The 16,600-nt window shown below is 39.5% G+C and overlaps 1 protein-coding gene across 2 annotated transcripts in view; it reads right to left on the reverse strand.

The window, feature by feature from the left end:
- Window positions 1-16,600, reverse strand: part of ARMH3 (armadillo like helical domain containing 3) — a 170,410-nt gene that overhangs the window by 73,600 nt on the left and 80,210 nt on the right. For both annotated transcript variants that reach the window (XM_082673335.1, XM_082673334.1), the window contains exons 21-23: window positions 15,123-15,205; window positions 14,464-14,590; window positions 3,246-3,321 (exon numbers count right to left, since the gene is read on the reverse strand). In XM_082673335.1, coding sequence (XP_082529461.1) covers window positions 3,246-3,321; window positions 14,464-14,590; window positions 15,123-15,205 — 286 coding nt within the window. The remainder of the gene's footprint in view (window positions 1-3,245; window positions 3,322-14,463; window positions 14,591-15,122; window positions 15,206-16,600) is intronic.

The raw sequence follows: 16,600 nt of genomic DNA on the forward strand, positions 1-16,600 counted from the left end.
GAAAAGAATACTCCTTGGAACACCCTTATTCAAAGCAACACAGCCTACCTACAAAGAAAAGCAAAACATCTTTTACGGGTAACATTTTAACATTTAGAGAAGGGATAAATGAAGACATACTTAGGAAACATTCTAAGGAAGGCTCAGAATGCTAAACCAGAAAAATGGTATGGCATTTCCTCAAAATATTAAACATAAGATTACCATACAATCTATCAATTCCACTTCTGCGTATATTCGCAAAAGAAGTGAAAGCAGGAACTGAACAGATATTTGTACACCCATGTACAAATAACCAAAACCACAACAACCAAAAGGTGGAAGCAATCCACTTGGGGTTTCATCAGTGATGAATGGATAAACAAAATGTGGCATATACATAAAATGGAATATTAGGGCTTCCCTGGTGGCGCAGTGGTTAAGAATCCGCCTGCCAATGCAGGAGACACGGGTTCGAGCCCTGGTCCAGGAAGATCCCACATGCCGCGAAGCAACTAAGCCCGTGCGCCACAACTACTGAGCCTGCGCTCTAGAGCCCACAAGCCACAATTACTGAGCCCGTGTGCCACAACTACTGAAGCCGGCGTGCCTAGAGCCCGTGCTCCACAACAAGAGAAGCCACCACAATGAGAAGCCCACGCGCCGCAACAGAGTAGCCCCCACTCGCCGCAACTAGAGAAAGCCCATGCGCAGCAACAAAGACCCAATGCAGCCATAAATGAATGAATGAATGAATGAATAAATAAATAAACAGTAATATTACTCAGCCTAAAAAGGAAGGAAATTCTGACACATGCTACAACAGGGATGGACTGTACAGACATTACGCTAAATGAAATCACCAGTATTTTATAGTTTACTAAATACTTTAATATATGTTACATTATATGTAATTCTCACAACCACTTCCCTGTAAAACAATTGATATCATCATGACCTCCATTTTATAGATGGTGGAAAGAGGTCCAGAGATGCTAAATAACTTGCTCAAGATCACATATTAAGTGGTAGAGATAAAAATTAAAAACCCAGTTTCTCTAACTCAAATTTCCATGCCCATGCCCCTTTCAATACCTCATACTGAGTTTTCTGTTTACCTCCATAGTAGCCTTTGATGTAACACTATAGAAGGAGGCGTTACTATATAAAAGAGCGAGCCCTGGACTTGTGAATTAGAAGACCTATGATTAATTCTCAGCTTTGCCACACAACAATTGTGGGATTTCTGCAATTCAAATATCCTTAAGACTCAGTTTCCTCATTGGTAAAAAGTATATTTTTTTAAAGTTTATAATGCATGCTATAGAGTTTGACGACTGAAGAAGACAGCAGTTTAAGAAAGAGCAGCAACAAGTTTAGCACTTATTAAGTGAAAATAAATGTTAAAAAGGAAAAAAGTAAACTTTTGCAGGCTCAGCATCACCAGTATTTCCCCCTGATCTGGCTTTAGGGTGATAAGTGATATTCTAACACATCTTTCCAGTAACCTCTTGAAAAAACTGACTGGATCTTTGATACTTTTTACATATACTCCAAGTCTAATTCATTAGCAACAGTGAGGATGATATAATTACTCGCTGCAGCAAGTTCATCAAAGAAGTTTGAGGAATGAAAATGGAGGTATAGGTAGGCCTGATAGAGACCTAAAAAGAGAAGGAAGAGGTCATGGTTATCTGCTCAAAGCTCAGGCCAGTCGTTTCTGGGCTATTGAGAAAAGGGACAAAAAAAAGAAAAAAGAAAAAGGACAGGCCAATAGCTTAAATCAGCTGTTTGATGGCCCTTGGGAAGACTGACAGCAGTCAAGCCAGAAGCCACTGAAAGGAAAAGCAACAAAGTAGGAGATAAAGAAAGCATAAAGGATTGTGATCAAGGAAACAGGCCCCAGATGAAAAGGAACTGCCTGGAAAGCCTAAGTAAATACATGAATAAATAAACACAACATAAACTATACCCATATGCACTTCATACTGTAGCCCGGAATCTAGTGTTTCTTTCAAACACTCACATTTGTCATACTGCCCTTGGGTCACAAAGGGATATTTGGGAGAAAGCAGTTTGTAATTCCTGAATCCTACAGAAAATCACATTTATCATAAGGCCTTACTACAGTATCTGGCTTATTTGCTCGATGCAGTTATGTATTTAGTTGTGAGATTTATAAAACCGTGTTTACTACAAAATGTCTCGCGTCAGGTAAGGCAGATCAACCTTCAATACCTTCAATACAATCTTGTTAGCACATCTCACCCCCATGCTCCCTCATCCCAGCCCTCCCAACACACACATTTCACACTTTTTCTTTTGTTCCCAGATTTGCCAACACTAGTACATCACTGCAGGGACAGGACATTTTACCTTAAAAAAAAAAAAAAAAAGGGCAAGGAAAAGAAAGATATAGAAATAAACACAATCCCAGCTCTGTCACAAATTAGAATCTATACCAAGTTGTAAATGTGCATTACTATTACTGGAAATGTCTGGCAAGGCTTACATCTGGAGCTAAATCAAGTTTCCCCATCTGTTGGGTTTGCCTCTTCTACTCAATGTTAATTTTTCAATTGTTTGCAAGAGCAATATAATAACTGTTGAGAAAATGAAAAATAATAGGCACAAAGGGAGCAAGGCATGAAAGAAAAGTCAGCTTTAGGTTTCATAATACTGAAGGCACATTCTCTCCATTTACAAACAGCTCACTCCTGTGAGTGTGTGCTACTTCCTCAAAACCCTAAACCAACTCCATGTCTGACTCAATTTTATCCAATACATACAGCACTCTATAATTGCCTTGCTGTTTCATAAGAAACCTGAAATGACTTAGCCCCATGAGCTCCATTTGGCTCTGTTTACCACAAACAGAAATAGCCATGTAAAGCAAAACGTCAAAGTTCCAGATCCCCATGAGTCATTCATTCAACTCTTGGAGAATGACAGAAAAAATTGCCACAGAACAGCTTTCAGATGACCTATACACAGAAAACACTTTGGCAACAAAGATGCTGAAACGGGCTTGCAACCATCTCTTGGTAAGAAAATTCAAAGAGCAAACACTGTGAGTTATTTCAATATGACAAAATGAAAGGCACATGCATTCCTGCTTTTCTTGATCAAATACGACAATTTCTTCCACTCCTACAGACATCAGGGCTTAAAATAGTGGTGCTGTTCAACACACTCCACTTAGAAAGGTACAATAAACCTCAGGATGAGCCAAGGAACTCTGAAAGAGATAAATCCTCATTCCTCACCTGATATTAACCAACGCGTGGGTCACCTTGCTAGCTGCTTCTTTCCACTGGCCTGCATTGGTAGAAAGCCTCAGGACTGTAAAAAAGGAAAGAACAAAGATGTGTTAGACCCCTGGTATAAAACACAAATATGAGGAATGAAGACACATCACAGAATATCACTATTAGAATAACCAAACGGAGCCTGGGCCAATCCTCTATTTAAGACATCTTCATCTAGGGAAAAAAGTAAGGGCTTATTCTCAACTATCTTTACCGCAAACTTTTTCCTCTTTTTTTCACCTTCTATCAAAATATTCTACTCCTCCTCTGCCTTGGGCTCCCCTCTCTCCACTCCCTGCTAGTTTTTGCATTCACTTAAAATCTACACTGGGGTGTGATGGGTCACCTGATTGCCACATTTATCATTTCCCTAATGGCTGGGGCTGATTTAGTGGAACTGGCCAGCTGAGCAAGTGACCCCTCCTGCTCCACATACAGTATGTCTTTCTCCTGAAGGTCTAAGCTGGGTCAAACAGGACAAATAACCTTGCAAGATAGAAGATGGTCATGTTTCAATCAAGGAGTAACCTGTTTTAGCTCCTCTGACTTAACTGTGTGACCTGCAACATGAATCAACAGGAATATTCTTCCCTTCTCTGACCAAAGTCTCTTTTCCACCCTTACTCACAGGAGAAGGAATGATGGAAATACAGATCATCATATCCTCTATCAGCTATGAGCTTCATGGTCACACATTACAGTACCTACACTATTTTGGAAAAGAGACAAACCAACACAAGTGCTCCTTGCAAGAGCAAGCATATGGTGGGCACTCCAAGCATATGTTTTTAACGAATGAATAACTAATATGAGCTAAACATGTAGCGAGTTTACTATGTGCCAGAAATTGGACAAAGGTTATATGCAATACAGCATACATATGAGACTCAGAGGAGACAAATAATTAATTGATCAAGTTCATTCACAGAGTTGTAGGTAATGGAGCTAGAATTTAAACCTAGAGGGAATGGTTCTACAGCCTGTACTTACACAGTGAATGGTTAAGAGTGTGAACTCTGAAGCCAACTGTCGGAGTCCCAGTCTAGCCCCTGCCACTTACTAGAGAATAATACCAATACTTACATGAAAGGATAATCATGAAAATCAAATAAGTTACATATAAAGCCTTAGATCAGTGCATGGCACATAGTAAATGTTATATAAGTATTAGCTATTATGAATTTAAATAGACTTGTCTCCCAAACAAATAAAAGAATGTACCTGAGACTTTCTCAAAGGTTGGAAGTCACAGCCTAAGTAACATTAAGAAATGTGTAATCAATCTGCATAGGAACTTTACACCTGAGTACCATCACTACCTACTCCTGACCAGTATTCCTCTAGCAAGAAGAGTAGTAGCAGCAGCTTTACTAGAGGGAGGGCCTGTAAGTGTAATAGGGAAAGAAAGTTCATCTGGCTGCTCTGCATCTATTCTAGCAATACTTCATTTTTATAAATTCATGCAATTTCATGAAAGAGAAGATGGAAGCCTTAATAAAACATTATCAGAGAGCTGCTTTTCTAATTTACAAGATTTAGTGAAGGGGAACTTGGTATAGTTTCAAGTTAGAGCTCTACAGTCTGAACTCAGGTTTCACCTAGTGTTTGTGCAAATTTATTTGCGTAATGAACAAAATTGTTTCAAGCAGGTCAGATGTATTTTTTTCAACTCAATTGCAAAAACTGTTTTGATGCATCTGTTTTTCACTAGACCCTCCACTAAATCATAAATTCTCTGATGGTGAGGACCTAACACTTACGGAATTGAGCTGAATTTTACTCTCCTTACCTCAGAGAGGTATTTAACTCTGTCCATGTATTATTTCTCTGTTAACATCCTGTCACTTCTGTTCTTAGTGAACATGCACCCAGACCTCATCACTGCATTTCCCTTGGAAATGCCATAGGCTTTTACATTCTTTTCTAAGTTACCAAATTTAAACACAAAATTATCTCAAAATGCCCTAAATGCCTCAAGCTAAGGTTATCATTTATGTAGTAAATTATGGTACACAAAAATAGCATACCATGTGGCCATTAAAGAAAGAGAGTTAAGTAATAGCAAAAACTGGAAACTGTAATTTCCATGAAAAGAAGGAATGGTTAAATAAACTCCATCCATACTATGCAAAAAATGAGAGAGAGAGGGAGAGAGAGAAAGAGACCTAAGAAAACTACAAAAAAATAGGAAAATGTTCTGACGGTTTAAAAAAACACGAAATAGGAAAACATAATTACAACTGTGTAAAACTATGCATACAAGTAAACTAATATACAACTATGAAAACAGTGGTCATACTAGAAAGGAGAGATTGTAAAAATGTTTTTTACCTTGCTTTTTCTTTTCTAATTATCTTTTTTTTTAATGAAAAAAACAGCTCAAAATATGGTATCATTTATGGTTCAGGGCAGCTTGTGTCAAGGTCCTTCCTATTCAGTGGATATCACTGCAATAAATTAATGCCATAGGAATATTAAATGTGTGCCTTTATCAAAAAAGTCTCAGTGAGCCTTCCTCTTCTAGCCATGATAGAATATCAAGACATAATTAACCTTCCTACCTCAAACAATAGAAAACTGAACAAAATATATGAAACAAGAGTTTTCAGACACTGGACAACAAGTATATAGAACTGTGATCCCTGAAGAAGGAAAACAAACAAGGTGAACCCTACGATTACCCCAGCTTACTATGTGAAAAAGTTTCTAGCCTACAGGGCAGGGAGGAGGAACTTAAACAGAATCCAGAAGTCGTGCCAAGCCAAAGACATAGAGATAAGCGACTGGGCAGGCCAAGGCACCTAGAATTTGTGGGGTAGAGTACTGTAGAGGAGGGAGTTTGACAGGGAACTATGGAAGTTTGTAGAGGGGTCCTCTTCCATCTTTTGCTGAGCACCGATCTTCACACAGGGAAGAGGAAACTACCCAAAGCTGGCGGTGAAGAACCACTGGAAAAGAGAAGAAATTGTGGCGCTCATAGAAGGCTCCACAAATAAAATAATTTGCATTTCTACCAGCAAGAGTGGAAAAACCTACTAATACATGGGTTATCAGGTAGAGTCTGCAGATGGGTACTGCATTAGTAATGGGGCCAAATTAGTCCATAATAAAAGTTGCTCTCAACCTGCCCTAACAACCCTTAAAAGCAAACCCTAAAAGGATGAAACTGATTCCACACAACATAACTGCATCCCAGAACAAAGTCCAACATTATATAAAAAAACGTAAGAAAATCAAGCACTTACAACATTAACATTACAATGTTATAAATCCAATTTAAAAATTACCAGCATTCAAAGAAGCAATAAAAAATATGACCCATAAGCAGGAGAAAAATCAGTCAATAGAAACAGATCTAGACATGAAGAGAGATGATGGAATTAGCAGAAAAGGACATTAGAACAGCTATTGTAAATATGCTCCATATGCTCAGGAAGATTGAGGAAAATATAAACATGATGAGGAAAGAAATGAACATATTAAAGAAAGAAGTCTAAATAGAACTTCTAGGGAAGAAAATGCTTTATGAAACAAAAAAATACACTAGGATGAAATGAATTGAGATTAATGAGATTAACAGCACATTAGAAAAAACACAGAAGAAGAGATCAGTGAATTTGAAGACTGAGGAATAGAAACTATCTAAAATGAAAGACAGGGACTTCCCTGGTGGCACAGTGGTTAAGAATACACCTGCCGGGCTTCCCTGGTGGCGCAGTGGTTGAGAGTCCGCCTGCTGATGCAGGGGACACGGGCTCGTGCCCCAGTCCGGGAAGATCCCACAAGCCGTGGAGCAGCTAGGCCCGTGAGCCATGGCCACTGGGCCTGCGCGTCCGGAGCCTGTGCTCCGCAACGGGAGAGGCCACAACAGTGAGAGGACACAGATTCAACCCCTGGTCCAGGAAGATCCCACATGCTGCAGAGCAACTAAGCCCACGAGCCACAACTACTGAGTCCGTGCACCACAACTACTGAAGCCCACGTGCCTAGAGCCAGTGTCCTGCAACAAGAGAAGCCACCACAATGAGAAGCCTGCGCACTGCGACGAAGAGTAGCCCCCGCTCACTGCAACTAGAGAAAGCCCGTGCGAAGACTCAATGAAGACCCAATGCAGCCAAAAATAAATAGTATAAATACATAAAATAAAATGAAAGAGAGAGAAAAGACCAAAAAAAAAATGGAAAGAAAGGAAAAAATACCCACAGAGCTTTAGTGACCTATGGGACACTGTCAAGAGGTCTAACATATATATAATTGAAGTTCCAAAACAAGAGAAGAGGAGAGGGGACAGAAAAATATCTGAAGAAATTAACAGCCAAAACTTTTCCACATTTGATGAAAACCAGAAATCCACAGATCCAAGAAGCTCAAGAGACTCCAGGAAAAATAAAGAAAACCATGTTAAGGCACATGATAAACTACTGAAAATCAGCAATAAAGAGAAAATGTTAAAAGCATGGAGAGAAAAAAGATATATACAGAGAAATGAAGCTAAGAATGACAGTAGACTTCTCATCAGGAATTATGCAAGCCAGAAAACAACAAAATGACATTTTTTTAAGTATTGAAAGAAAAATTCTATATTCAGCAAAAATGTCTCTAAAAACTGAAGATGAGACTCCACTTCCAGTGTGGCAGAGTAAGCCTACTTCAGCCTCTCTCTCCTGCTGATTACAGTTAAAAATCCTGTATAAAATATAAAAAGTATTACCTGAGGGCTCTGAAAATTAAACAAAAGCAGACAGATTATAGAGGGGAGTCAAAACTTGGAGAAACACCCACAAAAGTGGGTTTCCAGGGTTTCTTTTTTCCTATTTTTCTTTTGCAGGTTTGCCTCAAGATCCAAACAGTCACAGAGATGCATGATAGAGGAGTTGGGTGGATGGCTAAAACTTCAATAGAAACCTCATCTTTCTGTAGACAGAAACCAGGAAAAGGGGCTTCTGCTACCCAGAGAACATAGAGGGAATCCTGGACAGACCAGGAGAAAGTGTTCCTCTAATTCCGCATATGAAAATTAGGCTCATTGGAGCTGACCAAGCATGGAACAAATACAAAGTAGCAAAGCAAACCCTTTAAAAACTAAACTGCTATTTGAACTACAGTCCAGTCTCCTGAGTGGTGAGTACGTGGACCAGATCCAAAGTAGCACAGAAACGGCTTTGAAAACTGAACTGATATTGGAACCACTACGTACAGAAAGTGAGAAAGAACCTATGGTCTAACTGGATTGATTGCCTACTAATACCAAAAAAAAAAAAAACCCTCCAGATTATAACTGAACCCTGAGTCTACACAACATAAGAAAAATGTCCAGGATGTAATCCAAAATTACTCAACTTATAAGGAACCAGGACATACAAAGAACCAGGATATACAATAAAACAAGAAAATGTAACAAATTCTCAAGAGAAAAGACAAACAGATGCCTGATGTGACACAGATGTTAAAATTATCAAAGAGTTTTAGAGCAACTATTACAAACATGCTCCATTAGAAAAAGGCAAACATTCCTGAATGAATGAATGGTAAGGTAGAACTTCTCAGGAGAGAAATTGAAACTATAAAAAGGAACCAATTAAAACATTTAGAAGTAAAACATATATTATGTAAAATAAATTCTCTAGATGGACTTAATAGCAGAATGGATTGACACAGAAATCAGTAAACCTAAAGACAGAACAGTAGAAATTATTAAACATGAAGAACAGGAAAAAATGGGGGGAAAAACAGGGCCTCAGAGACCTGTGTAACAGTATCAGAAAGTCTAACATTTGTGTTATTGTAGTCCAAGAAGAAAGGGAGAGAGAAATTAAGGGCAGAAAACAATTTGCAAAAGAGAATGGCTGGGGCTTCCCTGGTGGCACAGTGGTTAAGAATCCGCCTGCCAATGCAGGGGACACGGGTTCAAGCCCTGGCCCAGGAAGATCCCACATGCCGCAGAGCAACTAAACCCATGCGCCGCAACTACTGAACCTGCACTCTAGAGCCCGTGAACCATAACTACTGAACCCGCGTGCCACAACCACTGAAGCCTGCGCGCCTAGAGCCCATGCTCCGCAACAAGGGAAGCCACGACAGTGAGAAGCCCGCACACTGCAACGAAGAGCAGCCCCCACTTGCCGCAACTAGAGAAAGCCTGCACACAGCAACAAAGACCCAATGCAGCCAAAAATAGATAAATAAATATTTTTTAAAAAGAATGGCTGAGGGCTTCCCTGGTGGCGCAGTGGTTGAGAGTCCGCCTGCCGATGCAGGGGACGCGGGTTCGTGCCCCAGTCTGGGAGGATCCCACATGCTGCGGAGCGGCTGGGCCCGTGGGCCATGGCCGCTGAGCCTGCGCGTCCGGAGCCTGTGCTCCGCAACGGGAGAGGCCACAGCGGTGAGAGGCCCGCGTACTGCAAAAAAAAAAAAAAAAAAAGAATGGCTGAAAACTCCCAAATTTGGTGAGATTCAAGATCCTCAGGAAACCCCAAACAGGATAAACACAAAGAAAAACCAGGCCAAAACATATCATAATCAAACTTCTGAAAGCCAAAGATAAGGAAAAGTAATTTAAAAGAAGCGGAGAAAAACAACATATTACAAATAAGGGAACATGATTCAAATGAACACAGATTTATCATCAGAAACCATACAGGCCAAAAAAAGGGGAATAACATCTTCAAAGTACTTAAAGGTAAGAACTATAACTCTATATCCAGCAAAAATACCCTTCAGGAATGAAAGAAAACAAACAACAACAAAAAATCTTGTCACCAGAAGCCCAAAAAAATGCTACAGAAAATTCTTAAAGACTGTGAGAAATGATATTAGAAAGGAATTTGGATCTTCAGGAATAAAAAGAGCAACAGAAATGGAAAACATACAGGCAAATATAAAAAATATATTTTTCCCTCTGAAGTTCTTTAGAATTTGGATGATTGTCACAAGTGAAAGTTATAGCATTGTCTGGTGGAGTTTTCGATGTAGATGTAATACATATGACAACTATAATATCAAAGTAAGTGTGGGGGGCTGGTGATTAGAGAACGCTATATAGTAGCAAAGCTTGTATATTTTACTGAAGTGGTACAACACTAACTCTAAAGTTGGCTGCATTTAGTGACTTTCTTCCAAAGAACAGAGCACGGAACAGGAGGAAAAAAGCAATCCTGCAGAGGAGAAACTTTGCAAACACTTCCTTAACCAAGTGATCAAGATTAACATCACCAGTGATTAAGTCATCTTAATAACATACACACTTGATGTGGAAAAGGCCACTCTGACACTGTGGCATTCCTTCTCCAAACGCATAACCCTAGTCCAACCATGAGTAAGTCATCAGACAAACCCAAACTGAAGAAGGTTCTCCTCAAAACTGTCAAGGCCATGAAAAATGAGCAAACACTAAGAAACTGTCAGATAAAAAGAGACTAAGCAGACATCACGAGTAAATGTAGCAATGGATGAGATCCTGGAATACAAAAGGAACATTAGAGGAATTAGCAGAATCCAAATAAAGTCTAGAGTTTAGTATATTTCTTTTTATTGCGGTAAAAAATACCAATCATAAAATTTACCACCTTAACCTATTTCTAAATGTACAGTTCAATGATGTAAAGTATATGTACACTGCTGTGAAACAGATCTCCAGAACCTTTTTGTCTTGCAGAACTGAAGCTCTGTACCTATTAAACAACTCCCTTTGCACCCTCTCCACCACCCCCGGTAACCACCATTCTGTATCCATGAATGTGACTACTTTAGATACTTCATATAGGTGGAAACCTTTTGTGACTGGCTTATTTCACTTAGCATAGTATACTCAACATTCATCCACATTGTAGCATGTAACAGGATTTCTTTCTTTCTTTTTTTTTTTTTTTTTTTTTGCGGTACGCGGGCCTATCACTGTTGTGGCCTCTCCTGTTACGGAGCACAGTCTCCGGACGCGCAGGCTCAGCAGCCATGGCCCACGGGCCCAGCCGCTGCGCGGCATGTGGGATCTTCCCGGAGCAGGGCACGAACCCGTGTCCCCTGCATCGGCAGACGGACTCTCAACCACTGCGCCACCTGGGAAGCCCAGGATTTCTTTCTTTTTAAAGGCTGCATAGCAACCCATTATATGTATATATCACATTTTATTTATCCATTCATCTGCTGATGGACATTTCGGTTGCTCCCATCTTTTGACAATTGTGAATAGTGCTGCTATAAACACGGGTATGCAAATTTTTTTTTAATGGGCAAAAATCTAACAAATCCTTCACCAAAGATATATGGATGGCAAATAAGAATAGGAAAAGATGCTCAACACCATTATTCATCAGGAAAATGCAAATTAAAACCATAATGAGATATCGCTACACACCTGTAAGAAGCCAAAAAAAAAAAAAAAATGCCGGCTAGGATATGGAGTGACTACAACTCTTGCATACTGTTTTAAGTAATGTAAAACAGTACATCCACTTTGGAAAACAGTTTGGCGGTTTCTTATAAAGTTCAACGTACACTTACATAATACCCAAAAATCCCATTCATAGGTATGTAATCAAGTGAAATGCAAACTTGTGTTCACATAAAACTGTGTACAAAAATGTTTACAGGGGCTTTATTTACAATCACTAAAAACTGGAAACCTCCCAAATGTCCTTCCACTGATAAATGGATAAACCAAGCTGGCATATTCCCACAATGGAATATTATTCCATAATAAAAAGGAGTGAACTACTGATACATGCATCAACATGGATAACTTCAAACAAATTACGATGTATAAGAAGCCAGGGCCTCCCTGGTGGCGCAGTGGTTAAGAATCCGCCTGCGAATGCAGTGGACACGGGTCCGAGCCCTGGTCCGGGAAGATCCCACATGCCGCGGAGCAACTAAGCCCGTGCGCCACAACTACTGAAGCCAGTGCACCACAACTACTGAAGCCTGCGCACCCTAGAGCCTGTGCTCCACAACAAGAGAAGCCACAGCAATGAGAAGCCCACGCACTGCAACAAAGAGCAGCCCCCGCTCACCACAACTAGAGAAAGCCCGCGCGCAGCAACAAAGACCCAAAGCAAATAAAAGTAAAATAATTAATTAATTAATTAAAAAAAAAATGAAGTCAGACTCAAAAGACGGTATGATTTCCTCTATATATTTTTTTAGAAAAGGCAAAACCATGCGGACATGGAACAGATCAGTGATTGCTAGGGACTGGGGTGGGTGGAAGAGTTGACCTCACAGGAGCACAAGAGAAGTTTTTGAGATAGTGAAATCCTTCTATATCTTGATTTTCTGTGATAATTACACTTCCATATGCATTTGTTGAAACTCAGAATTGTACATTTAGGGTGAATTTTACCATATATGTAAATTATACCCCAAAAAACTTGACTTAAAACAAATTTTTTTTCCACCAGAAGTTTCCTCATACTTTATACAAAATGGAGAGCACTGAAACATGCCACCTCCTACTATTTGTTGTGTTTCATTTAGTGAAATTCTCACTTTCCTATTTGTACTTTCTTGGTTACCATTTTAATTCCGTTAGCAGATTTGAGCATTCCCAGATGTCCTCTCTTATATTATTGCTGTGGCTACAAGGGTTTATCTCATTTGTGTATATGGCACAATTTAGCAGGTAAGTCAGGCGTCTATAAAATATCTCCCCCACTCCAACTCTCTTTCCTTTCCTCACTGAAAGACATCTTTATTCATCTATTAATGGGTGCTAAAGCCTCTGGGGTAGCTCTTCACCCCTGGAAAATCCTACATTCTTGAAAACAAGGACATTGGTAAAACCAGGTACATGCAAACCACACCAGGGTACTCTGAGCACCTTTTGCCAATGGGAAGTTTGCCAGAGGGTTCTCATGGAAGACTTCCTAGCTCCTAAAAAAAAGAGACGTGTGTCTTGATGTGACAATGGGAACTTAATATTCTGAGGGGAGCTGACCTGATGCTAAAGCTATTACACTGAGAATAAGAGAGCAGGGAAATAGAAAAAATTCTGTCCTCCTAGGCAATTCTTTTCCACGGTTTGCTTCTACTCTTTCTCCAGGTATTTGCTCCAAATCCCCTCTACCTTTCTCATGATACAGGAGTCGCAAGCAAAATATGAACTTTTCACGAATAGACCCAATGAAAGGGATAAAGTAATAATCGACAGTGACAGAAAGCAGGTCACTGGTTGTCCAGGGATGGGGGGTGAGGGACAGAGGTGGTAAAAGGGACATAAAGGGACACAAGGAAATTTTAGGGAGAGGATGGATATGTACATTATCTTGACTGTAATGACAGCTTCATGTACATATACATATGCTAAAACTTATTAAAAATTGTATACTTTAAAAGAATGCAGTTTGGGACTTCCCTGGCGGTCCAGTGGTTAAGACTCTGCGCTTCCACTGCAGGGGGCGCGGGTTCCATCCCTGGTTAGGGAACTAAGATCCCGTAGGAGGCTGCGTGGCGCGGCCAAAAAATAAATAAATTTTTTTTTAAAAACGGTGCAGTTTATTATATATCAATTACATCCCAATAAAGCTAATAAGTTGGAGGTTTTTAATAGACCACTTTATTGAGTGGCTTTCTGTTTCTGGGCACTATAAACACCTTTCAAACTTAGGTAGGTTTGAGTAGCCTCTTCACTCAAACTTACAGGGATACATGACCTCTTTCAGAAGTAAGTTATACTCATTACGGCTACAGAGTAAATTTTCAGTGAGCCAATTACCAAAAGGTTTGCAAGAAAGATTTTTATCTAATGCCCACTTCCTCTTGTGAGTTATGCTAAAAATACCTAGGTACATTGAAACTCCTTAAAACCCTGTACCTTCTCAAATCACACAATGTTCCCTTGGGATCCAAGCTCTTTTGTTTGCTGCTGTCAACTCCCACCCACTCTCATTCCGATCTCACTGGTATTCACTAAATCCACAAGCCTCCCTATTCTCTCTCTTTCACAAACATCAAGAAAGGGCTTACAGGGATGTTAACCAGCTTTCTACTGAGATGAATTCTGAGTTCCTGAAGGCAAAGAAGTCCACATATACTTTCTTATTGCCTGAGAAAAGGAGACTACACAGTTCTGTGCCAAGCAAGGGCACCAAGCAACTAGAGGAGAATCTTATGTAGTCTTTTCATCTCATATACCAAAAATCACAGCTGATGGGGAGAGAGGAATAAAAAGAAGACAGCTTACCCATGGAGTAGAGGTTGTCAAAGCTCTGGTGCATGCGGATAATCTCATAGTAGAGTTCATCATAACTACTGGGGGTGGGCAGGAATGTATCGCCATATGTGATAAACATATTAAATAGGTTCACAATCTAAAAAAGAAGCAAAAGCCCATAAACAGGTATCATACTATGAAGACCAGAAGAGTATTATCAGTAGTGTGCTATAGCCAGCTCTTATTGTCTTGCAAGAGTTAATTGTTAAATTTTCAGAAATTTTGTGAGCTGGTTATTAAAGTCATTATTAAAGATTAACTTATATAAACTTGCAATTCAATAAATTATATTAAAATCAAGTTATAAGTACTCAAAACTCACCACTTCCTAATTATTTTCTACTTTTTAGTATTATCAATGCTCTTGAAATTAATTTACACCTCTTGTATCTGTTTGGTGGGAATATCATATAATGGTGTGTTACCATTATCTCATGAAAGACCCCAGGTTCTCCAAAGACATAGGTGAAAGTGGGGAGCACCAGTATAGAGATTCTGATCCAAAGGGAAAATAAAGGCCTGGTTTTCCCTATGACTTAATCCCTAGAATACCAGCTCCTGTCTCAAACCAGCCCACTTCTGCCTTAGGGTACAGCTCATAAAAATAAATATATTTTTTTGCTACTCACCATAAGGGCTAAGGTAAAAATGTTGTGTTTGGCCAGAAGTACGGTCTCATTTGACATAAGGAACTTCAGCAAATTTATCAAGGCTTAAAAAAGAAAAAAAAGAAAAAAAGAGAAGGAAAGGCATCAATAAGGTAATCAAAGCATAATCAATAAAGTTATTAAATGAAAGCAATGAAAGTAAACTAGCTCTACAGAAATCCAAAGAGGGCTAGAATGAGTACATCACAGCTACTAAGGACTTTTTAAAAGCAGGCAAAGTAGGTGTATTTGAAGAAAGCACTGACCTTCCCAAGCACATGTCTGCTCATCTGCCCACAGGTTTTTAAAAATCTACTTTTTGCCACTTCGTAAACAGCAATTGAGGTCAGAAATTTGATTATAAAATGGACATTTTAGTGTTCCAAATTTATTCCTGCATGGTGATTTCCACATCATATTTGCTCAGTTTACTGAGTGTCCCCTTCTCACCCTAGGATGCTAGCATCCCAAGTCACTAAGTTTTAGTTATGTAACTGTTTCAAACATCACTGCTAAGAAGAAAATGTTTTAATTCTAACTGGTCAACAGATGTGCCAGATATACTGTAGAACCTACTGCTTCAGCTCTGTATAAGAATGGAGCTCATGGACCAGAGGGCAGACACCAGAAGCAAGAAGAACTACAATCCTGCAGCCTGTGGAACAAAACCACATTCACAGAAAGACAGACAAGATGAAAAGGCAGAGGGCTATGTACCAGATGAAGGAACAAGATAAACCCCAGAAAAACAACTAAATGAAGTGGAGATAGGAAACCTTCCAGAAAAAGAACTAAGAATAATGATAGTGAAGATGATCCAGGACCTTGGAAAGAGAATGGAGGCAAAGACAGAGAAGATGCAAGAAATGTTCAACAAAGACCTAGAAGAATTAAAGAAGAAACACCTAGAAGAATTAAAGAACAAACAAACAGAGATGAACAATATGATAACTGAAATGAAAAATACACTAGAAGGAATCAATAGCAGAATAACTGAGGCAGAAGAACAGATAAGTGACCTGGAAGACAGAATGGTGGAATTCACTGCCGCAGAACAGAATAAAGAAAAAAGAATGAAAAGAAATGAAGACAGCCTAAGAGACCTCTGGGATAACATTAAATGCAACAACATTCACATTATAGGGGTCCCAGAAGGAGAAGAGAGAGAGAAAGGACCTGAGAAAATATTTGAAGAGATTATAGTCGAAAACTTCCCTAACACGGGAAAGGAAATAGCCACCCAAGTCCAGGAAGTACAGAGAGTCCCAGGCAGGATAAACTCAAGGAGAAACACACTGAGACACATAGTAATCAAACTGACAAAAATTAAAGACAAAGAAAAATTACTGAAAGCAACAAGGGAAAAACGACCAATGTCATACAAGGGAACTCCCATAAGGTTAACAGCTGATTTCTCAGCAGAAATTCTACAAGCCAGAAGGGAGTGGCATGATATATTT

This window comes from Grampus griseus (genome assembly GCF_964374135.1).
Source record: "Grampus griseus genome assembly, chromosome: 16".
Taxonomy (NCBI): Eukaryota; Metazoa; Chordata; class Mammalia; order Artiodactyla; family Delphinidae; genus Grampus; species Grampus griseus.